The 24,190-nt window shown below is 36.8% G+C and overlaps 1 protein-coding gene and 1 long non-coding RNA gene across 3 annotated transcripts in view; one reads left to right on the top strand and one right to left on the bottom strand.

The window, feature by feature from the left end:
- Positions 1–19,415, bottom strand: part of BBOX1 (gamma-butyrobetaine hydroxylase 1) — a 45,347-nt gene extending 25,932 nt beyond the window's left edge. The window contains exons 1-3 of the mRNA XM_017672654.3: positions 19,041–19,415; positions 18,080–18,194; positions 2,732–2,930 (exon numbers count right to left, since the gene is read on the bottom strand). Coding sequence (XP_017528143.1) covers positions 2,732–2,930; positions 18,080–18,194; positions 19,041–19,259 — 533 coding nt within the window. The 5' untranslated portion in view covers positions 19,260–19,415. The remainder of the gene's footprint in view (positions 1–2,731; positions 2,931–18,079; positions 18,195–19,040) is intronic.
- Positions 18,392–23,940, top strand: LOC108404858 (uncharacterized). 2 transcript variants are annotated; one of them, XR_005059644.2, is made up of 4 exons: positions 18,392–18,834; positions 21,365–21,511; positions 21,782–21,853; positions 23,807–23,940. It is a non-coding gene; the product is annotated as an uncharacterized lncRNA (long non-coding RNA). The 2 variants fall into 2 exon arrangements; XR_001855031.3 differs by lacking the exon at positions 18,392–18,834 and adding an exon at positions 19,346–19,448.
- The last annotated feature ends 250 nt before the right edge of the window (positions 23,941–24,190 follow it).

Here is a 24,190-nt window from a genome sequence, read left to right as displayed (position 1 = left end):
TTCTGCTGCATGTTAGAATCACCTGCAAGGTCCCTGGTATTCAGGCCACATTCAAGTCCTGTTAAAAAAAATCTCTGGAAAGTGGACCCTTTGTGAACATTTTTTAAATCGGTACCCTAATGTGCAGCCTGGGTTGAGAACCCCTGTTCTAAATATCCCTTCTTTTAAATCTTATGTTATGAAAGTTTTAATATCATTTTCCACGTCACTGTGTAAGGAAGCAGAAAAGGGAAAGAACTTTAAGGAAAATACTAACTTTTCTCGTTCTCTTAACAAAAACCAAAAAGAAAACCAAAAACAAACCATACCCCCAAACAAGCAAGCAAAAATAATGAACAGAGACAACAAAACGGTTCTCTGCTGTATGTTCTTCAGGTGGGGAATTAAAAATTACAGAGCAAGTGGAGAGGTCTTGGTAATTGGCGGCAGAAGCAGCAGTAAGGTAGCATGAAGGGCCCTCCTTGGCATGTGGTAAAGTCTGAGAGATTCAGGGAAGAAATGTGACTGTCTGAAGAAGGTGAAGTGAGTAAATTAAGCCCGTCTGGTTAGATGCAAAGGTCCTGGACAAAGGAAATGGAACAGTAGGAGGAGGTCTGATTTGTTTTGACAACAAACCTTTAGTATTTATTCCAATATATTTCACAATATTCGATCAGTGGCCAAATTATTAAGCTTGGTAGTGATTTGTAACAACAAAGCAAAACAAAACTCAAGTCTTAAATAAGAATGTGAGCCTTACTCAGATGGATGGGGAGGGAGTTAGAGAACTATAACAGCCCCCAAATTTGGCCACTGTTATGCAATTGTGAAATGTGTTGGCATAGGTGCAAAAAGTCTATTATCAGCAAATAAAAATTGAGTGACACAGCATAGAAGAGATTTATTTTGAAGTGTTCTGTTTGTCTTTCATGTCCCAAAGCATCTTTTCCATGTTTTGTCTTCATACTATCAATAGTGAGGTAGGTTAGGGAGCCCACCAATAAGACAGACCCAGATTCCAAATCTGGTTCCTTTTTTACTACCTATAGGACCTTGGGTTATAGTTTAATTCTCTGGGCTTCAGATTCCTTATCAGTGAACTGGGGGAAAATAGTTATTTCAGAAAATGGTGAAAATTAAATAAAGAACAAATAATACATTTGAGGATCTCAGTAATTTCAAGACTTTTTCTTCTCTTTCTTTTGTCTCTTGTTATGGCTATAATCTTTGAATCAGATTGAATTCTTGCAGATATGGGGGAGATGTGTATGACACAAATTTGCTAATGGTAATAGTAAGTTCTTGGGGTGGGGGTGGGGACAGGATCATCCAAGCCTAAACATGATAGAGCCTTTTGCTATGAATAAACTTGCTCAAATCACTGAGGTCAAGTGGTCAAATATTCTTGATCATCTGTTCATCCACAGATGAAGTATTACTGCAGATTAGGCATGGCAAACTTGCAGGTCTTAGGTGGGGATGGGGATGGGGATGGAATTAGTTAAATTGCAGAGTGAGAACATGCTCTCTTCAAGGGGTGGCTTCTACTTATATCCACCATGTTGTTGTCATGCAGGGATCTAGGCTCAGTTGTTGTCTGATTTGATTTTTTAAGAAAAGTCAAATTCATATTTAATGTATAATCTCCTGGTATTTAAGTGTTGACAACTAATTCCATTTTCTTCCAGTATCATATGAGCCAAACAAAACACATCTAAACACAGCCTGTGTGCTACCAGTTTGCATCCTTTGGATTTTGAAGGTCTTTTTCACTTCCAGTACCCTCTACTCTATGAGCCCAAGAATAATTGTAAGCATCTTGCATGAGGGGCTCACCCTAAAGATCTGAAATGCAGTCATCCCCCAACTTCCAGATATGTGCTTCCTGTTAGTGTTTCATTATCCATAATTAATGTTACCTTCCAGGCAGTTTTTATGCAAACAGTCTCCTGTTCCAAAGTTAAAATAAACTGTATTTTCTGTTCCTTGCTAACATGCACAGACTTAATTTTCTGCATATTAGTTTTATCTTTCTAACACATCTCATGGCTGGTTTCAATCCCCCAGGGCCCAAGCTATTTTACGCCAACTCTTGGGAGGTAAAACTGCTATGAACTTTTAACATTTGTAAAGCTGAGTGTTTTACAAAAGTCTTGGAGAAATACAATCTTCCATCCCACCTGTTTGGGACTGAATTGTTTCCCCCAAATTCACATGATGAAGCTCTAGCTTCCAATATGACTATATTTGGAGACAGGGCCTTTAAGGAGATGATTAAAGTTAAATGACATCATAAAGGTGGGGCAGTAATCCAATAGGGTAGGTGTCCTTTTAAGAAGAAGAAATTATACCAGGTGTGTGGGTATCATTATACAAAGAAAGGTCATCTGAGGACATAGTGAGAAAGTGACCATCTGAAAGTCAGGGAGAGATTCCTCATCAGAAACCAAATTTGCCGTCGCCTTGATCTTGGGCTTCCAACCCAAGCCACCCAGTCTGTGGTATTCTGTAGTGGCAGCCTTAGCAAACTATACACCACTTATAATTAGCCTGTCTTTGGCATCTGATGTCTTGGACTTTAAGGCTCCTAGTCATTCTTGGAGAAATTCCACTTTTAGACTCATCTTCCCATCTGACTTCCTGCTTAAGACATTATAGAAGTTTCTGTATCACCAGTCAAACGAATCCCCCTTCTGGGAAATGTGTCAAGCTTTATAAATAATGATAGAGCACAAACTATTTGGTGACTCACCCATAAAACGTGAGATAAAGAAAACCAATCCTTTTCCCAAGTTTGAGAACTTCTCCTCGTTTGTCAGATGCTCCTGTGAGTCGCACTATGCCTACTTTCTTGAGGCTGCAGAGCCACTTGTATGCATGCTCATCATTTTTTAAAACGTTTTCAAAATCCAGAGTAGGTAGCTGGAGCTCTGAGCCCCAGTACTGGCATTCTGTGAATTAAGAAGAAACCAGATGGGATTGTATTGTTTTACATACAATGAGAACTTCAGGGAAGGGACTAAGTCATTCAAGTTGACCTTTCATTTATCACGGAATTTACCAAATTTTGTTCATATTAGAAATGCCCAAGTTGCCAGCTTTTCTTCCCTGGGGCCATCCAGTTTACTATACGCTTTGCTTACAACTGTGCCTGACCCTTGACAGGTAGTCACTATGCCACATTTGTTGACAGAATGTTGTTTAGCTTATGGATGTCTCTTAATATGTATGTCCCTAAGACTTCTCTGCCTGGACACTGCTTAGAAATAACTCTGAGACACTGCATGTTTCAATGGCCAAGTGATATTGCTCAATTCCCAGTAAGTGATAAAATCAGAATGGGGGACTAGAACACCATATGCCTATTCCTGAGGGTAGGGAGAGTGTTTGCCTTGGAAAGTACAGCTCTTTCTTCCTCTTATTCACCTGATAAGAAGCTTTCTCTGGGATCAGATTGTTCTTTGAAGTTAGCAAAAACTGTCCATGGGGAAGAAAAAATGAGAGGTGTGGTCCTAAGATGCAGAGACCCTCTGGTGAAAATGGTGCAGAAGATAAGAAGTTAAATGCCTTAGCTCACTGATTCCTCATGATTAAATGCTCATAAAAATGTTTACTTAAAAAAAAGCAGAAAGCAAAACACACATCAAAAATAATTTGCTTTCAAACTGGGCTCTCCCAAAGGTGGTGTGACTCAAAGGAAATGTAATTTTGCCAAGGGAAATAACTCAGATATCGACAACTGCTTTCAGGGAAGACTTAACTAGCTAATCCATTTGAGTTCTTTATTTTTCAGTAAAGAATTCTCCTTAGGAAGGCAAGCCTTCCTAACAAGTAACAGAATGAGATCTTGTGATCTCAATATCATCCTGAGCAATGCTTCACTTTTCTAATGATGGAATATGTGCCATGTTACAGGAAACAACCCCAAGGCCTCCAGTTTAAGAATAAGGAAGCCACCTCCCGCTCTTCCATCAGCAAGCTGCATATGGACGTTTTCAGAGGTGAGCAGGTATGTGTATGTGAGAAGGCCTAATCAGACTATAACTGCATAAATTGCCAAAGTTTCTGGGTTATTAAGCATAACAGCTTGCATAATGAGGCAGAGTTTCCGGGGCCTAAATTGCAAACTGTAAATTAGGCTTCCCTAGTGGTTATATTAATTCTTTTGGATTATGTTAATATTCTTTAATATTCAATAAAATCCAGAGGTCCAAATGACTTATATCTTCTCAGGAAGTCAAGTTTATGTTCAGCCACTGATCTTGGTTCCTAATTTCTCCTTTTAAGTCCTCTCTCTCTGTGGAACTAACCAGAACTGAAAGAATTATATAGAATTTCCTTTTTCTTTTCTTTTTTAAACATTGTTTATGAAGTGTTTTCTACACTTGAGAAAACCTAAAATTTAATGTTAATTAAATCTCCTTGGCCAAGAGAAGCAGCTTAGCACACAGGCTATGTTGTATCCAGAGCAAGTTGGCTAGAACAGTAGCAGACAATGAGGTGTGAATGTTTTCAGATATAATTACAATTTTGGTGGGGAGAGATGGTCAAAATACAGGTCTAGATATTCTTTGGTTATATCAGTTACCCAATAATTATTTATTTGTTTAGTTTTTCAATAAAGCTACATTTTACCATGTCATAAGACATGTGATAGGCAGTAGGTTTTAGAGCTCATAGTCTATGGGAGAATTGGACATAGAAACTGACAAATAAAACACAGTATGATAGATGCTGTAGCTCAAGTATATTTAAGATACCGTGGAGGATGTCCTGATCCTTTATCTAATGCTCCTTCTACGATGCCATCTATCCTTTCACATGCATGAAGTTCTCCAAGTCTCCTCAGTTACTCCTTCTAAAATCAAACAGGATTGAATTTTATATGAAACGGCCTATTTTTAAGAGGCAGTATACTTGGCTATGTTTTGAATATTGGGTTCTGTAGTTGCTTTGCTGTCCCCATTGCTTTGCATGTAAAGTTTCCCGTTTGTAATATCTGACACCATCAAAAAGATCTGCAAAAAGGTGATAAACGCCATAAATATTTATTGGCTGTCTAAGTAGAAAAATCATTTGGCTTCCAGGTAGGAGAAAAATATCTTGGGCAAAATATCAGTGCTAAGGACATAAATAACAAATCCCCTTTCCAAAGCTTACACCTAAGACTATATTCAGAAACTTAAAAAATATTGAAGACAGCTTTAAACATATTGAGTTCCAAATGAAAATACACCCCAGAGAGTATCAGAGGTGGCTGTGATATTAAAGACTCATATGGCATTTTTACATTGACTTGAGGAATTCCCATATACATTCATTCTTATTGTGCAAAAAGGTTGTTTAAACTATAACTGAGGATTCTCCTAGTTCTTGGGCACTCTGATGGTCTGGCCAAGAGCATATTTTTCATTCTTGTACAGACAGTTAGATCGATTAGCTATTGCCTTCAGGGCCATCTATAGCAAATATGTAGTCTTTATTAAAAAAGGTTAACTAATTTGTTGATGAATCTTTGTTATATTATTTAGAGCAAAACATTTATATTCATTAAATGTTAATTTAAATATAATATTTAGAACAAAAATCTTATGTCCTATTTAGAGCAAACCAGCCTGGGGAAATAATATGATCTAGGTTCTAGTATTGTCAAATAGAACTTCCTGAGATGTTAGAAATATTCTATATCGTCACCATCTAGTACCATAGCTACTAGCAACATGTGGCTGTTGAGACTTGGCACATGGCTAGAGGAACTGAAGAACTAAGTTTTGCACATCGTTTAATTTTAACAAATTTAAATAAATTTAATGGCTTCAAGTAACTGGTACTGGATAAAAGAGGACATGAGTAAAGAACATGGAGGTAGAGAGAGGCCTGGGTTTGAATCATTGTCCTGCCTCTTATCATCTAGTTTCTTGGTCTCTTTTCTGAGCCTCCATCTCTTAATTTAAATGATTCATATTAGAATAATGTAACTTAAATGTTAATTGAAATAGTTCAAAGTTAAATAATTTAAATTTAAATAATTAAAATATCCATAATTATATCTATCTTGCAGATCATTTGTTGACCATGCAATGAGATTATACAAGGAGCCTAGTACAGCACCTGGCACATAGTAGACTACTACACTGTTACTACTACTACTACTACTAATTATTATTATTATTATTATGGTTAATATTTGCTGAGTAATTTCTAGGTGTTACGTACAGTGCTAGGTGTGTTACATATACTATTTGGTTTGATGCCCATAATATATATATGCAATAGATGCTTTCAGCATTCCCATGTTATGGAAGAGGTTAAGAGAGACCTGAGTCATGCAGCTAATAATTTGCAGAGCTAATTAGTCAAATCCAGGTAACTGATTACAAAGTCTGTAGTTTTAACAACTACACATAAAACAAACATTTGATGCCTTGAAATACAGTTGTCACCTCTATTTTTATGTCCAATGTCTGAGTGTTTGTAGCTTATTCAGTCTCTTATAAATGAAATCTACTAGATAAAAAGGAAAGCATGGCAAGTTACAAGTAGGAACACTTGGTCTGAACTTGTTCAAGCATGGGTGTTTAAAGATAAACCTTGGCTCCTAGTCAGGCTTTTGAATGCAGAAAAAACATTATGACTAGGTTTCATTGCACAACACTGCAACAACATCACTATTCACCTTTTGTGAAATGAACCAAGGCTTAAAAGTCAGCTAGAGTCTCTTTTTTTGATTTATGCCAGTGTATTTCAGTGATCCATGATGGTTAGGTTTTATTTAAGGCTGTTGTCACTTGCGAGAGAGTTTCAGTGACTTGTGTGGCATGAAGTTATGATAAATAAATAGTTTGAAAAAAAACTTTTTCACAAGATGTGTTTTAGAAACTGTGAGTTTGTATTTTGACTAGTTGATGGATTCAAGAAGCATCTGCTTTGCTCACACACTGTTATACAGGCACATACACTTGAAGCACGTTCTAATGAATTTTTGTTTCTAAATGAGTCATTTTCCCATTAAAGAATAACACACACACACACACACACACACACACACACACACACACACACACACACAGTTTTCAGTATACAGATTGAGTTAGATTCTTTCAATAAATATGTTACTCTTTACATGTGCAAAAATAACCATATTCACATAGCAACTCCAGTGTATATATAAAGCAAAACTATCAGTACCATAGACAACATAGTCTGTTGTATAAATATTTTCGTATTTACAGGATTTTACTATCACAGGGTAGTTTCAATGCCTTTTAAGTTCCACAAAGTTTGTAATTTTCCAGCCTAGGCTCTATTTTTGGTGTGCCCTGGCAGGAGCTTTGCAAAAATCAACACAGGGGGGCCATGGTCCATCACAGCACCTGTATTCTAATGTGAGCCATTCATACTCTTGGTGATGCTAATGTGAATTTTAGAGACAGTACCATGACTAAACAGTATCCCCAGTATAAAATACTCTAATTTTCAGGGAGAAATAAACTACATTACAATAAATCCTCCAGTGAAATTATTCTATAAAATTTACACAGAAATTTCAATGCTGAAAGAGTAATTTAAAAGCTTTTTCCCAGTCTCCCCCAACTGCAAAACATAACTACTGGGAACCCAAAAGAAAACACATTTGACTTGAGTAAATCATTTGTCAGGTGAATACATTAAAAGCAAATTGAAATTTCACACTTGGGTCTGGATACATAAACAGTATGGAAAATGACGGAATATTCAAGGCATGAACCACCCTTTCTAATTTAACTTATGGCCTTACTAATAAATACTTCCTTGAACATGTGCTTCACACATCATAAAATTTATGAACAGGCTACGTGCTGGCTTTCAAGGAACCGTTTGTACAGGGTTTCCTTTTCAGGGTTAAGCCTTACATTCTTGGATCCTGACTTGTATTTCACAAAAAGGCAGAGACACAAAGAGGCTCTTAGTTAAAGATTCATGAGTGCAGCCTGCTGAGTTGCAATGTGTTATTTCAAGCTTTTAGAAATAACTTCTGTCCACCTGCATTGAACTTTGCTGTTGGCTTTGAAATAGCTAACCCAATGTGCTGAGGAACGGCCTGTCTCTTACTCTCTTTTCCTGAAAATTCTTTGTAGGGGCCCACCCAAAAGCAAAATCTGACCCCTGGTAGAGGAGAGGCATCTGAGTAGAAATAGTACTTTGAGTCTCTTCTCTGCTCTAAGAGGATCCTGCCATCTAGGGACATACTTTTACTTCTTTTCTAGTGAATTTGACATGTCTTTCAAGATTCTGGTCACTTGCCTTCTCTTAGATTTAGATCTTGTAAAAGCTAACCACAAGATGAGGATTTGATTGTAGGCAATTCATTAAGTTCTGGAGGCACTACTAGGTGGGGAAAGGAGACAGGGAAGAAAGCCTCTGGAAGGGCTTTAATGAATGGGCTACTGTTTTTGACAAAAGGCTCAGCACTGCTGGGCCTCCTGGTAACACTGCAGGCTATACTGCAGAGTGGTCTCATGCAGGGGCAAGGAAACTGAGACCCCCACACCCACCTCTTGTTGGTTGAGGGCTGCTTCTCTGGATATTCACTTCTAGATCTTTCTGGTCTTCCCTGTGTGTTGGCCAAGCAGGCCTAGCCATGCAGAGAAAGCTCTCCAGCAGAGCGGCAGTCCTGCCATGGGAAGCTGCCGGCATGGGTGAAGAATGCTGGGGGGCTCTGGCAGGCACCAGCAGTGCTCTTTGTCAGATCTGCAGGAGTGGGTTAGATGGCTGTCTTCTCTGGTCCCCCAGTGTTGCTCTGCACCACAGCCACACTGCTTACACAGTATGTTGAAATGACCTTTCACTTATTTAACACATATTTGTTGAAAGGCTTGCTGTGGGAAAGAGATGGCATTAGCAAATAAAAATAAATGTGATTGCTGCCCTTGTGAGGGAAGAAGTGTGTAAACAAGAAAGAAAACAATGAAATAGAAATAAACATGTTGGCAAGTGCAGGAGTGGACAACAGGTGGTTGTATTGACAATTACTGGGAGTGATATGTAGAACCTATTTTCATAGGGTGGTTAAGAGGGTCTAGCTGAACAGATGCTATTTAAGCTGAATCCTGAGGGAGGCCAGTCATGACAAGGGCAGAGAGAAGAGTGTTCAGGGACAGGGATAGTGGGCAGAGGTGGAATCTGTTATCTTGTTGGAGGAACTCAAATTTACTGAGGCTACACATGGGGGGCAAAGTGGAGGAAGTAGGAAGTGAAATAGAAAAGTAAGCAAGGGTGGGTCAGGCACGACCTCATCTCTTTCTCTCTCCTCTAGACTGTAATACATAAACAGTGTGTATTTGCAAACTTGCAGAAACAGTATGTTCCTTGCGAATCACAGTGATCATGTCATTTACCTTTGTTTCCTTACCATGATTGCCCCCTTCCCTTCCCTGGTATATAGTCCAAGGCTGGCACCCAGTAGTTTTCAGCAAACTGGTATGTTCTGTATCCCAAACAAACCTTTGTTTTTTTCCTAATGATGACTAGAGCCTAGAAGCAACTTCTGAAAAATGAGATTCTGTCTGAGCACATTTTAGTATTTTAAACAATGGAGAAATCCATAAAATCTTTTCTCTAGGTGACAATCCCACCAAATTGAATGTTTCCCTGAAAATGTATTAAAGATGCTTCTAAACAAGTTTAAGTTGCTTGAAAGGAGAGAAACACATTTTGTTTTGGACTTTTAGGTATCTGCTATATTCTATATGCTTAGTCCTCTGACAAGAGTGATCATCTAGTTAGAGAAATTAAGAATACAAGAAACAACGAAGTGACACTACACAGCAGTGTGTGATAAACACATGAAAAAATGAGAGGTAACTTTTATTGAGCAGTGATGATTGCAGGCATTCTTCTATGCACTTTATACAAACTTGTAATCCTCACAACAACTGCCTAACATACATTCCATTTTTATTCCCATTTTTTAGATGAGGTGATAGGCACAAGGATCTTTCTTGTACAATATCGTACAGCTCATACATGTCAGAGCTGGACTATCCATATAAATAATTTGACTCCAGATTTTAGGAAATAAGTGTTATGTTGAAGGAAAACAAGCACCACAGGTTGTCAAGAAGGGACTTATTATCTCAGACTTCTTTATAGTTGTCAGGACTAACAGAAAATTCAGTTTTACCCTCTGTCCTGGCTGTGACTACCCCTTATGATGTCAATGGATATGTACTAGAATATCCTTTTGATCTGTTTGAATTCCACAGCACACATCTCCTTGTGGAACTGCCCATACTGGTTCCAGACACCTCCAATTGTCACCAGCTTCTTTCTTATGCTGAGGAACAGTCTCCCTTTATCACTGTTTTTAAAATCCTAATTCTGTGCTCCAGAATCATATAGAACATGGCTGTCTTGGAGATATGCATAAAGACAGCTACTGCGCTAAGACTTTCTTTCCAACACTGTATTTCCTTTTTTATTCCCCCTATTTTTTATGTTTTATATCTTTCAAGCCCTGTGCTACACACTCTCCTTTGGATGACGTGTTCAAATTTACTGATGCCCTATAACAGCATTGATGTCATGAACCGGACATAATACTGTAAGTGTGGTCTGGCCCATGCCTGCATGGTGGGCTCGCTACTCCATTTTTATTCATGCAACCCAAATCTAATTAACCCTTTTTGGCAGTCTCAACTCAGTTGATTCATATTAACTTTTCAGTCAACAAAAGCATGTAAGAATTGCCTGTCAGTCATGTCTTCATTTCCGAAGCTAGTTCATTGGGAACTTACTAAGTATGTATAGAGATGATGATGCAGGTCCAATTTGGTAGGGACATTATGTCAAAGTTAATAACTCAAGGTTTGAAGGTGACAGATCTGGATTCAAATCTGAATTCAAACCAAAACATTAACTCCTTAGGGATAGAGTCTTTGTTTTGTTCACCACTACATCTCCAGCACCTAAAACAGTGCCTGGCATATAGCACTCTCATATTTGCTGAATAAATTCACAGTGCATGGTAGAAGATCAATAAATTATATCTCTTGCTAATATTAGTTACTTCTCAGATTTCATCCATTTAGTGGGGAAGACAGTCAAATACAGACACTGAGCATTCAGTCCAATAACTGCAGTAACACAGAGAGGAGCCCATAGAAATTACGGTGACCACATACCAGAGGAGGAGGATGATAGAATGGTGTTTAATAGAGCAGGTGACGGTTAGTCAAATCTTGGATCTGCTACTTCTTGTCTCTGACTTTGGACTACTTCATTTCTATCAGCCTCATTTTCCTCATGTGTGAAATGGTTATAATAATAATGCTGCCTCTGTGAAGTTATTGCTAGGATTAAATTTAGCAATAAATGCTAAGCATTGAGCTCAGTGCCCAGCATACAGCAATGCTTTAAAAAAGGTGAAGCAGGAAGTTTGGCAAAGGAGTAGGAGAAGAGGCAGAGGAAGAAGAGGCATATGAGGTTGGTAGTTCAGACAAACGGCTGGTGGTGCAGATAGTGAGAGATCAATGGATTCTGAATTAGTCTGATAATAGCTCTAGTAGATTTTCTTGATATTTTGGATGTTCAGTATAAGAGATAAGGAGGAGTCAAGAATGATTCTGCTGCTGGGCAGGTGGAGTTGCCATCAGCTAAGATGGGAAAGACTGTGTAGAGCAGGATTGTCTAAGACCATCTGCTCCCATCAGAGGGTTCATCTTTCCTCTAGTTTTCATTTTATCTTATTGCCTCAAGTAAATCATTTTATAAGTCCCCGTTTAGTGTGTCCATCATACTGATGTTGATATCCACACATTTTGTTGATTTGCCTAATTTGTAGCCAAGGAAATTAGGTAAATAATTTTTAAGCTCTACTCCATTCAACAAATTCTCTAACTTTACTATCTTCTTTTTCTTAATCTGTAACTTTGCTCTTAACCATAAGAACTGTATTTTACTGAAATTAAGAGTGTTCTTGATCCTGAGCCTTGTTAGGTCTGCAATCTACTCAACCTTTCTATCCTCCAAAGTCTTTACGTGTGTGACAGAGATAGTATCTACTTGCTTTCTGAATTGCCATGTTGGATGAAGAGCAGTTTTGCACTTTACATATTAACTCACTTCCTCTTCACAAGTTTCTCTTGAAAGCAGTTTTAAACAACTCTAGTAAAGCTAGAGAACCCAGTGAATGCAGTGGAGCTTAAAAATTATTTACCTAATTTGCTCAGCTAGAAATTAGGCAAATCAACCAAATGTATGAATTTCAACATCAATTAAAAAAAATTAACTTTTTTCTTACAATAGAAAAATTTAAAAAGTTGTTTCAATGAATTTTTTGTTGTTGTTCCTATGAGCACGTTTGAAAGTTTGGGACTGGAACCTGAAAGAAGCAAGTGATGAAAATATCTATTCTCCCCAAACTAAAGTTGTGTCATTTAATGTTCTGCCATCTTGAAGAAGCCCAAGTGGATCCAGAAGTGGGAAGGAACAGTTTTTTAATCAGTTCAGTTTTTTTTTGGCTGGTGAATCTCCTGATGTGTAGGCACTTGCAAAAATGGCAGGCTAAATTTATAACTTATGTGTAGGTTTGGTAAAAATGAAGCCAGCATATAAAGCAATCCAACTTCACTTTTTGAAATTGCCGTCCTTTGGAATTTTCTAAATTTATAAATTCTAAATTTGCAGTCCAGCTGCTAGTGTTATAAAACTCACTCCTGGGCTGCAAGAAAAAATAAGGCTGATTTGAGAGAAAAGGAGGCTTTTTACTCATTAAAGAAAGTCCATTCTATTTTTACTCTCTTTAGAAAAAAGAGGAAAATAAATTTACTTTGGTGTAACTACAGGAAACTACTTTTCCAAGAGTAAGAAAAGCAAGTATATTTTTCCTTAATTTTTGATGTGGCAAGTATACTGAAAAAAATATGAAAAGGAGATAGACTGTGATAATTCTTCTTTGAAAAAGTTTTGCTTTAGGTTCTAAAAAATAACCTCAGATTTTTTCAAGGCTTTGAAAAGCATGAGCTTTACAAAGTCTTGTTTTGTGTTAACATTGGATGATGCCATGATATTTTGTTTTATGAAGTTGTTAACCACCAAAAAAATTACTTTTTAAAGAGTACAATTAATGTCTCTTACCTAAGAATGTTTTAAAGGAAGAGGATTGTATGTAGAGTTTACAAGTGAAACCAAAAATAAGGCAGATGGAGGTATGAACATCCTCCAGATTAGTGGCATCTGCTGGATTTAGGGCACAGCAAAGCACTTCGGAGGATGTGAATCTCCCATCTTGGACTTACAGGACAGAGATGGGCTCATCCCATGTAGGGACATTAGGCTGTTTAGATATTATGCCCAAGTCTACCAAGTACAATGCAGAAATTGAGTGAAACAATAAATAATATGTAATTCAAAAAAGAATAGGATACATTGCAATATATCAATATGGCACAAAGGAAAAATGAGGCAAAACATGTATTCATAAACTCACAGGCCCTTAGGCTACCATATTATCAAGATGTATTCATTTCATCAAAACCCGGAAGACATTCTCTGAAAGTCAATGGTCCATTTCAAATATGAAGGCAAAATAGAATGAGACTTGCTTCTTAAAACATATGAAGACTTTGAGCTATTTTTCAATTTGTGCATCCAAGTGTGAGCCTGTGTGGCCTCAGGGAAGGAATCTGTGTCAGGCCTTCCCTGGGAAGGGAATGCATTTGGGCACATGACGAGGTTGCTTGATTGCTCTGATGCAGTTGTTTTAACAGAACTGTTCTGAAGTCATTCTTATCTGGCAGCCCTGATACAGTTGGGACATTTTAAGGCAGCTTGAACAAAACAACCTACACGTTTTTTCCGACTAATATGTGAAACAAATACCCTCACTTCATCCCTGACTTGCACTGCAGACTCCCACCTCTGGGGTTCAAGAATGGGTGAAGGATGGGGCAAGGCTTAGAGACAGGGGTGAACTATCACATGCAAGTATCACATTAAGTAACACAGACTTAATGTGTTTATTACTAATTTAACAAAAAACAGTGAGTTTTGTTTTTTTGACAAGTTTCTATAAAAATAGCTCCTGTACCAAACTAACTCTGTTCTTTGCACTATGATAAAAATCTTCATCTACACGGAAGCACATGGCCCTGTGCAAGAAAGGGGTCTTGTTTGTGTGTGCAAAGCACAGGGTTTTCAGAGGGATGTGACAGTTCTTTGGAGTTTTTATTCCCTCTTGGAGCCTGCTCCTTTTGAAACAAAGGAGGGGGTTATAGCTATGGATTGAAAAGTTGTAATCTAATTAAATAGATCAGTGAAAACTTGCTCTGCTAGGAGACAGGCATATTGAATTGAGGAGAAATGTTCTTTTCTGACTGTGCAGTGTATTCAGTCCCAGGATTGCTGAGAAAACTGAGAATACTGCTTCCATGGAAAAGAGATTTTCTTCAAATTACCTTTTTAGTTTCAATTTGTAATAACACATATTGCTAAGTCAGAGAATAATATGCAAATATTTCAGTATCAATTCAAAGAGATGGGTAGGAAAATAAGCATTCGTTCTGACACTAAATGCCAAAAAGAACAAATATTTGGGTTCATATATATAACATCATTCTCTGTATTGTTTTTTTTTATTTAATTTTATTCCTATCTTTTATATTTTGGAAATTTTGCACCTCAGAATTAGTCACAAAAATGAGTGTATAATTACGTTAATTTCACATGGGAGCTAAAATACAATTACATAAAAAGCTTCGTATTTCCAGTGTTTTATTGAGGTCTTCAATTTTCATCCTTATGTTTGGAAATGTTCATATTCTGGGCTTTAGAGGTCAAGTTCTAAATTGGTGGAGATTAGAAAACAGGGCCAGCAACCTCTTGTCCTAAAAGTCAATATGTTTCTCTTGAATACAAATTCCACAACATCCTTTCTGAAACTTCCTAGTTTAAGTCCTCAGTGTCTCTTACAGGACTCTTCTAGGCTGTGCTATGCTCCCAGTATCTCCCCATGTCAGACCAGCCAACACAGACAGCTGGGGCCAAGACCTATCAACAACACAGATCTGATCACCTCACTCTTTTCTGTAAGATAAATACAAACCAAAAACCAAAGGGTCACACTGGAGGAGGGTAGGATGCAACAGGAGAAAAGGGAAGCTAAAGAGATATTCACAAACTTGCAGGCAATTGAGAAATTATATGTTGGTCAAAATTAGAAAAGCATAACTGTGAAGGTGTAAAATGTTCTAAACAAAATAAAGCAATCTTCTTAAACTTACCAAGATCTTGAGCTCATTTCTCTGGCTTTATAGGAAAAGAATGAACCTGAGATACTAGTGGAATGGAACACACCTGCGCTCTGTGGCGAGCAACCTTGCTTGCCTGAAGGTTCAGGACTGAGCTTCCTAGAAGGGCACTTAGGCCACTTCATGGTTTGGCCCTGTCATCTCTGTTGTCTAACAATTATAACTTCACTGATATTAAATTAACTGCAGTTTCCTAAATCTATCCTGCTATTTTTTACACTTTCATGATTTTCTACATAACCTTTTCTCTGTCAAGAATTACCTTAGCTTCTCTCTTTGTATGACAAACTGATTCTTCAAAACTGAAATTTTTCAAACTGATTCCAGCTCAAGTATTACTTCCCTTCTGAAGGTAATTTCCTCATTTCTTCAGATTCCTTCCTCTATGGTAGAATTAACCTTTTATGCATGCTTTAATGTACTTAAAATAATGTATTATACTTTTTTTGTTTTCATTGCTTGCATTCCCTCCTAGACTTTCCTCAGGAAAGAATCCATGTCTGTTTTTTTAACTTGGTGTTTCCTTACAGAGTTTCTGGCATAAAATAGGTGCCTAAGATATGTGCAACTGAATAGAAATTTATGAGGGTATGATTATTATCCATGTCTTTCTTCCAGCTGTGACTGTCCCATGACAAGAGTTTTTTCTGGCTGATTATCATTTGTTTCTTCATTTTTGAGTCCAACATCTAGTGCCAAAGGAAGATCAAGGAAAAGTGGTCTGCATCTTGATACCAGATTTTAAAAGGCTTTTCTCACTCTAAGGAAAGAGCAGAAGAGGAAACTGCTACTGAGGACTTAAAACAAAATCCTTTCATGAATGTAACTGAGTTTGTTTACATGTTCTAGAATACAAATGCTTAAAAATATTCAAGGGCAGTGAAATAAGGTGTCAAGTTCTGCAGGCAAAACACCAGAGGCAATATTCCAAAAGTTGCCCATTACTTTCTTCTTTAATCTACCAACTGCACAGTTTGAGAATATATTTAAAAAATCTGACCTTGTTTTAAACCATTAAAATATTTTCCAGTGTCTAAATAGCAGCCAGTTCTCCTTATATTATTCATGATTGCAGTCTGTCAGTGTGACCAGTTTTTTCCACTAAACAGTGTGCAGTGTCATTTCCATTTTGCTACTGCCTGCTAGTACTGAGAGATGTGATCTATAAAAACCGCATTCAGCAAGAAATATTAAAGGGGGATGGCCATATCCTTTTACAATGCTTAAAAGCTTAAGCTGTAATAATAAAAAGTTGGCATTTATTCCCTGAAATAATCAGAAGAATAACTTACAGGAAATTAAAGTAAAATCCAATAGGGTTACAAAATTAGGACAGAGTTAAGGAAAAATATTTTGAGTCCCAGAAGAAATCTAAAATAAATAAAAAACAATAATACATTCCTGATACTACTACTTGACCCAAACAATTGCTACTCAGTTATGTAATTGGAGACTCCTTAAGAATCTAGCAAAGTACTCACTGCGGGAAGGTGATTCCACCAGCCACCTGGGCTAGATGAAGAGGAAAATGAACTCCTAGAGGTTTTGACAGAAAGCACTAGAGCAAACCTTGTCAGTTATCAGAATGGCATGACTAAAGGAGTGAAAGAATCTAGTTCTTGACAAGACTGGCCTCTGCTTGAACAGGAAGGGAGTGTATGATACCCCATTGATAACCACAGGGCAAGCGGAAGCTATGTGGTTCAAGCTGACTAATTTGTAACGTCTCTACACCCAGTAAACTGTTCTAAGTCTAGTGTTTAGACCCAGGGAGAATTACTGCACCTGTTTTAGAATTTCAGATTGAAAGGTATGTAATGTGAAAGAAACATCTGTCTTGCTGTTTGACCCAGAATTCCCAGAAGAGGTGTTAGAAAGTTCAACAAGGCTGGTCATTTGCTCAAAGGGAGGGTAGTTCAACATATCTGGCTAACAGTGAGAAAAAAATTCAGGGAAACTTGTCTTGTTGGTGTTTTTGTAGAAGTCAACATTCTAGTAAGTCAAGATTCTACATTAAAATCATCACATTTTTAGAATTTGCCTTTGATGCACATAATTTTAGGATACCAATCATCAAAGTATACAGAAAATGAATTATTAACACTTCCCACTTCTCCCCAGTGCCTCTGCTTGAACTCTATTTTTTATCTCCTAAAAGTCATAATTTAAAAATAACCTTTTACCTGTATTAATTATTTGTTTTCTTCTGTCAACAAATCAATAATAAAATCTTCTTTTTCCACTCAACCTATCTCTTGCAGATTTTCTGAACATTTGTGTTGTCTCAGATCCTTGAGACCCATGTAAACTCTCCCCAAGCAAATTTGCTGTGCACATGTGTACATACTTGCATACAAACATACTCACACACATGCACACTCTATGTCGGGTATATCATCTCATAGAGTTTGTGGATTACAGTTTTATCTGTCACTACTAGGTTAGGGATTCCTGCTTTGGTGATTTTGTGTGATTCTGGCCTTAGATAAAATTATTAGGAAAGGGCAAGTCTGCCTCTGGTCATCCCAGTTCTTTGCAGTGAGCATTTATGGAGTGTCTGTGCTGTGCCAGGTTTTGCTTTAGATGACAAAAAATACCAGTTTGCCACATTTCTGTTCTTCCTGTCTCTGTAGAATGTCTAGAACTGCTTTATTTCTTTTCCTCTCAACCCAGATGATCTGCATTGGTAAATCATTAAACATCCCACATAAACTATGATAGTATTTTAACCAAAGCACAAAGGTCTGAATTTGTTTCTGAGCACATTTCTTATCATGAGTTTTAAAAGACATTGAAGACTGTAGCAAAGTTACCTGGCAAAAACAATTCTCTCTGGAGTTTTTCTCTGGCCTGCTGTGAAAAGCATCTTTTCTTCAGCCAATCAGCTTCAAATTCACTGTAATGTTCATTTGGCCACATGATGTGAACCTTATAACACAGAAAGCAAAGATCATCTATATGTATACTATTTTCTATATACTTCATTTCTCCACTATTGCTCTGTGTCTGAATGCTACTTAAGATAATCAGGGTATCTGATTAGCCCCTGTTTTTTTTTTTTTTTAATTTACGTACTTACATGCATAGAATCAGCTTTTGAAAAACAAGGGAACTGAAAGCAAGGAGATATGTCTGAGGTCTGAGGCTCTTTAAATATCACACAAGAAATAAGAACTGGCTAGATCTGAAAATTCTTATTCTATATCCTCTAAATCTGTGGTTTCCAAACTTTCTATGATAACTTAACGTTAGCTATCACTTACTATTCCTGCCAAGACTCTCCAAAATAGTAATGCTGAAGATGTGCAGGAAGAATAACCAAAATAGCACCATTTTGAGTGCCTACTTTTAATGAGCATTATAAACATACTCATTTAGTCCTCATGCATCTCCAGGGAGAAGGCGCTATTCACATTTTTCAGGTGAGGAGTATCAGAGCAAATAATATTTCTAAGGTCACAAGGCTAACAAGCAGTGAACCCTGGGGATAAAGTCCTCGAGTCAGCGGGAGACCAGAGAGAGGAGAGGAGAACCTTTCTGGTCACTCACCAAAAGAATGAGCTGTATGGTAATATTTATTAAAAATAATAGAGTGGTAATAAAGATATACCAACTGATGCTTCTACTTTCTGAGCATGCTTATGTTGCACCAAGTTCTATACTAACAGGTTTATATATATAGTCATATATATAATCAAATGTAAACTCATTTTTAAAATTGTCAGAGTCTAACACCTTCGTTTAACTTGGGAGAGATAATTTAAAGATAATTACCTTTTTTCTGTCAAACGTCATGCCTTTAATACGAATGTTCACATCAAGAGCTTCGACAAGAAGTTTCCGTGCTTTTGCAGAATCCAGGTAGCACTCGGGGCACTGGCAGTTGTCTCTCAGCCATACGGCTGGGTAGAGAGACTCTGCACCATCATGCCAGAGGATTTGCATCAAATGAGCGCCATCTAGCACTTCTGCTTTTTGGATGGCACAATGCATGTTTCTGGTCTCTGCAGGTAAATCTGGTCAGCCACCTGCTAAGACAGATCAGTGTCAAAAGGAATCTCAGCCAGATAGTGTCTGAACAAGACCATTAGGAGTATGAACAATTCCAGTGGACTCTGGCTTCTTCTATTCCCTCAACTGCCAGTTTGTGGTTGACGTATCAATGCTGGGACCTTTGTTCTGGTGAGAGTATTTCATATGTGTAAACAGAGACAGTGGCTAAAAGTTAAAAAGATAAATGTGCTGAGTCAGGATCCAGATGAAAACAGTTCTTTGCTTTTCTCACAGAAATTTTAGATGAAAAGATCAGAACTAATGGCATGTGCACTTTTATAATCATGCTTACATAAGAGTTCTGGAAATTTTTTGAGGGAGAAAATGCTTCACAAAGTGACAGAGTAACAATCATACCTGTGCTATTTTAACTTATAGTCAAATGCACATGCCTTTAGGAAAAAAATGCTTCCATGACACTAACTTGGTAAACTTGTCTTAGTAAGGGGAATACTAATGCAATTTATTGATTTTAAGAGGTATGCAATCTAGTACATGGTCCTACTTCTATTCCTTAATTATAATTTACTTTTTTACTTATCCAGCACATTTTCTAAATGTAACATAGAAGTCCCAAGGCTCTTAAAGGAACTTGTTTGGTTTGTTCCCTGAGATTTTTGTTTTAATATAGTAGGCTTTAATATTTTGGTTAGTTTATTCTACACCTTTACTGAGTACTATTATGAATATCTGCTTTACTTAGGAATACATGAGTTATTTTTATTAAGAAATTCCCCTAATTTGAGGACATGCAGTGTTTATAGGAAAGGAAATCAAGTGATGGAGAGGCACCATGGAATTACAGACTGCACCTCTGTTGATTCTGATTCCACTAACGTCTATAGATTTGACCTTCAGAAATTGTGTCAAAGTTCTAAATCCCACTTTCTTCATGTATTGTTTTCCAGGACTCTAAATTTATATGAAAGTAGAACTTACATGGAAAAAGTAGAATTTGTGTGGTAGAACTTCTTAACTTCTTCCATATAATGATTAGCTCAGTGTTAATGGATGGTGACATGTGATAGTGTAAACAAAACTTCATTGTCTTGGGATGAAGGGGAGGTAGACGCATATACACACCCATGCATACACAGTGACTATTAAACAAATCCTTTTCTCTACCAGGCTTTGCAATAGGCACTGGAGGCTTCAGTGACAATGAAGATGAAATAGCTCCCTGTCTTTCTTGAACTTACAGTTAGGAAGATTTTATACTTCATTAAAATAAGTTTTAAAATACTTTACGCATCATTCAAATAAAACAGCTTTTAGGTGACTGTTTTATATATACATCCCCAAATTACTTGCTTGGATGATGCAGTCAGGTTATAAAGGATAGCCAAGACAAGAACAGATTGCTTTTTCCATTCAGCTCAACAATACTAAAGTTATCTAACGATATAAAGAGAATTCACTGGGTCTCATGCTTATTCCTATTTGGGGATGCCCATCTATTTTTTTCTTAATAATTTATATAGCAACAGGAGAACGTTATTACCTAAAAAAATCATTAAAAATATAACTTATGGATAGGCCATTTAGTTTTTCCTGACAGGAGAAGAGGAGGTTGGCAGGTTTTCTTATACAAAAGGTTTCAAAGGACAGTGAGAGTTCCAGTAAATCTGGGATATTATAACCATATCCTTAAATAACATATGACATACAACTATGAAAAGGAGAAAGATGGTACATTTTTATCTAAGTCTGGGGTTGGCAAATATTTGCTGTAAAAGGGAAGAGAGTATCTATTTTTAACTTTACAGGGTATATACAGTCCCTATCACTTATTCTTATTTTATTTTTTTGAACCTTATAAGAATGTAAAAACTATTCTTACCCATACAAAAACAGGTTGTGGCCATATCTGGCCCACAGGCCATAGCTTGCCTGTCCTACATAAAGTTTTATAAGTCATGCTTTTGCTACAAGGGAATACAACCTTACCTAAATACAGGAAACAGTTGCTTTTTTCATTCTCATGTATAAAGTTAAACTTATCACTCAAATAATAGTAAGTATTGTCTTTGTGCCTGCTGCTCTAGAGGGTTCAAAGATCACCATGAAGTTGCAGAGTTTAAGGAAAAGTGAGATAATCATGAAAATAAACAACAAGTAAGGCTGGAGGTAAATGGCACTGGCAGTTGTCTGAAAGACTTCAGGATACCTTCTTTGAGAACATGTCTACTTGAGTAAGTCTTAAAGGGTATGATCAATGCTGATGAATGCATATTATTTCCACCTTATTTTTCTTTCTGATTCATATAACACTGATTTCTTCAGAACAAGCATGTGATTAGTAAACAGCTATAATTTCCAGCTTCCCTTATAGCTAAGATTAAATTATGATATAATTCTGGCCAACGAAATATATTTGGAAGTTTCTGGATATGGAAATTTTTAAAAAGGAGATTGACTTAGCTGCCACATGATGTTTTCCCTTTTCCTTCTTTCCTGCCTAGAATGTAGATATGGTAATGGTGATGGAGCAGCCTTTTTGCAAACATGAGGCAACAAACAGAAGAATAAAATCTGTAAGTAGTCTGGGCTCCCCATGGTTCTATGAAATCATATTACCAGTCCTGGATAGTCATGTCTGGACATTTTTTTTAAACATGATAAACATAAACTCCTTACTTATTTAAACCTCTGTTAGTTCATGTAAATACATATATGTTAGATCACAAGAAGAAAAGTTTGTGAAAGGTCATTCCAAAGAGAGGAGCCAGAAGGAGCCAAGGAAGTAAAGTTTGTAAGTATGGAGTTTGATCAACAGAAAATATTTGGTTTAGCTGGAGCCAAAGGCTCTGAGGGAAAGAAATTAAAAGGCATGTTGAGACCAGATCATGAAGCACCATGCATGGAAAGATAAGGGGTTTGGTTTTCATTCTGTTAAAAATAAGAAACTTTTTTTTTCCAGGCAGGAGATTAACAAGGGAGATGATACTGACTGTAGAATGTACTGGAAGCAGATGAAAGGACAAGAGATAGAGAAACTGGAGCTTTTTGTAGTAATCTGTTTGAGAAGACATGAGAATAGTAGGAGGGCAAGTGTTCAGTAAAAGGTGGGAGAGTAGATGTGAAGAATGTTGCAAAGATATATTTGAAATTGCCCCTCACCTTATATCCTCATAAGAAATTTTTGCTTTCTTTGGATCTTCTATTAAAGAAAAAAGACTTTATTCCCTGTTTTTGAAAAAAAATTCTTTTATGAGGTTGTTTAAAAAGAGCAATTACTATAACCGATAAAAAATTACAGAATGCAGTGATTCAAATGGACACCCATCTGGAGATGTGGATATATTTATTTGGCATACAGTTATACCAAGTTTTCTTAGCACAAAGCTATGGTTTTTCAGTGGGTGGCAAGCAGACAGAGAGATAGGGAAGATTCTAGTTTGATAGCAAATGACTAACAGTATGGATGAAAGAGCACCACAGGAAAAAAGGAGCAGGAAAAAATTATATAGATGTATCCTGTTTTGTTTATCTCCATATTCTTTTTGGTACTTAACCTGATCTGTTTATAAACTGAGAGGTTATTTCCTTGCTGAAATTGCTTGCCAACAATCAGAGGCAAAAGAAACCTCAAAATATCAACACACATGCAATAAACATATATAACTTTCAAGTTTGTCTTCATGCTGAGAACATACCTACCTTTTAAAATGCATTTTGTATATTGGTCCTGGGATGATTTTTCAAAATAATATAGGATGTATTTATATAGATGTAATGTTTCTAGCATATAAAACAGAAAAATGAGTACCTTATATGAAGAAAGAATAAAGAATATGTAGAAGGTTTTTGATTTTTGATTTTTTTACCTTGAGAGTTTGGTAAGATAATGGTAATTGTTTAAGAGATCTTATGAAAGAGTAACTTATTTGGTTGTACAGTAAGAATATTGGTTTTAATTATATTTGTGGTCAGTTTACAATAATAGTAATGGTAATAATAGTTTCTTCATGCTACTTACTGTTCTAAGTGCTTCATAATCAATAACTCATTGAATCTTCACTACAACCCAATGGAAAATCTATTGCAATTACTCAAATAAGCAGCAGAAGAAAGAGGTTAGAAAATATTAGGATACAGATTATCGTAGAATCCATCTTAAATTCTCCAAGGGAGTAAGACAAGAAAAAGAAATTCTTCTCACTTATTTTTATCATTAAAGTTCCGTGTATGTTGAGGTATATTCTAAACTCAACTTATTTTCAGTAATGTGTTCATTAATGGGTTTGAAAATGTTTTGGTTGAAAGGATTTTTATAAAACTTGGAATTTGATTGATTGATTCTTAATGGATACACTATTTGAAGGGTGTAATTTTTCACCATAATAAATACTGTTCCTATACTTAAAGATGACACCATGTCCTGCTTACTCTTGAAGTGATTATATCTACAGACATTTGCACCAATGAACACTAATTACATTCCCACTTGCCATCTTAATCTATCTGTTTCTCTTTTCTTCTTCTAGCTAGTATATTTGAACTGGAGAGAGAAAAGCACATTTCCAGATATTAAGGGAACCCAAGACCCTTCCACCAGCCTGCCTGGCCAAATGGATATCCCAAGGACAGTGTTCCAAAGGAGGTGGTGACATCAGGGCCCTGGCTAATGGGAAGCAGCCCGAGGCACATGGGAGAGTGAGAGAACTGGAAAGACATGGGTGTTGCTCAAGTTAAATTGTTTGGGTATCTGTGAAGGAACTTGGCAGGTTCCTTCTACTCCTCACAATCCCTCTCTCAGTTTACTACAAATGTGAATTGCAATCCAAACAAAAGCAGGGGAATTAGGGAAAGAGTTTTCTTCTCTAACTGTTCTTGGTTTATTTAAAGATCTTTTGGGACAAATGTGATGA

The sequence above is a fragment of the Manis javanica genome, chromosome 11, assembly GCF_040802235.1.
Source record: "Manis javanica isolate MJ-LG chromosome 11, MJ_LKY, whole genome shotgun sequence".
Classification (NCBI taxonomy): Eukaryota; Metazoa; Chordata; class Mammalia; order Pholidota; family Manidae; genus Manis; species Manis javanica.
Note: the sequence above shows the minus strand (reverse complement) of the source record. Positions and strands in the feature narration are given on the sequence as shown.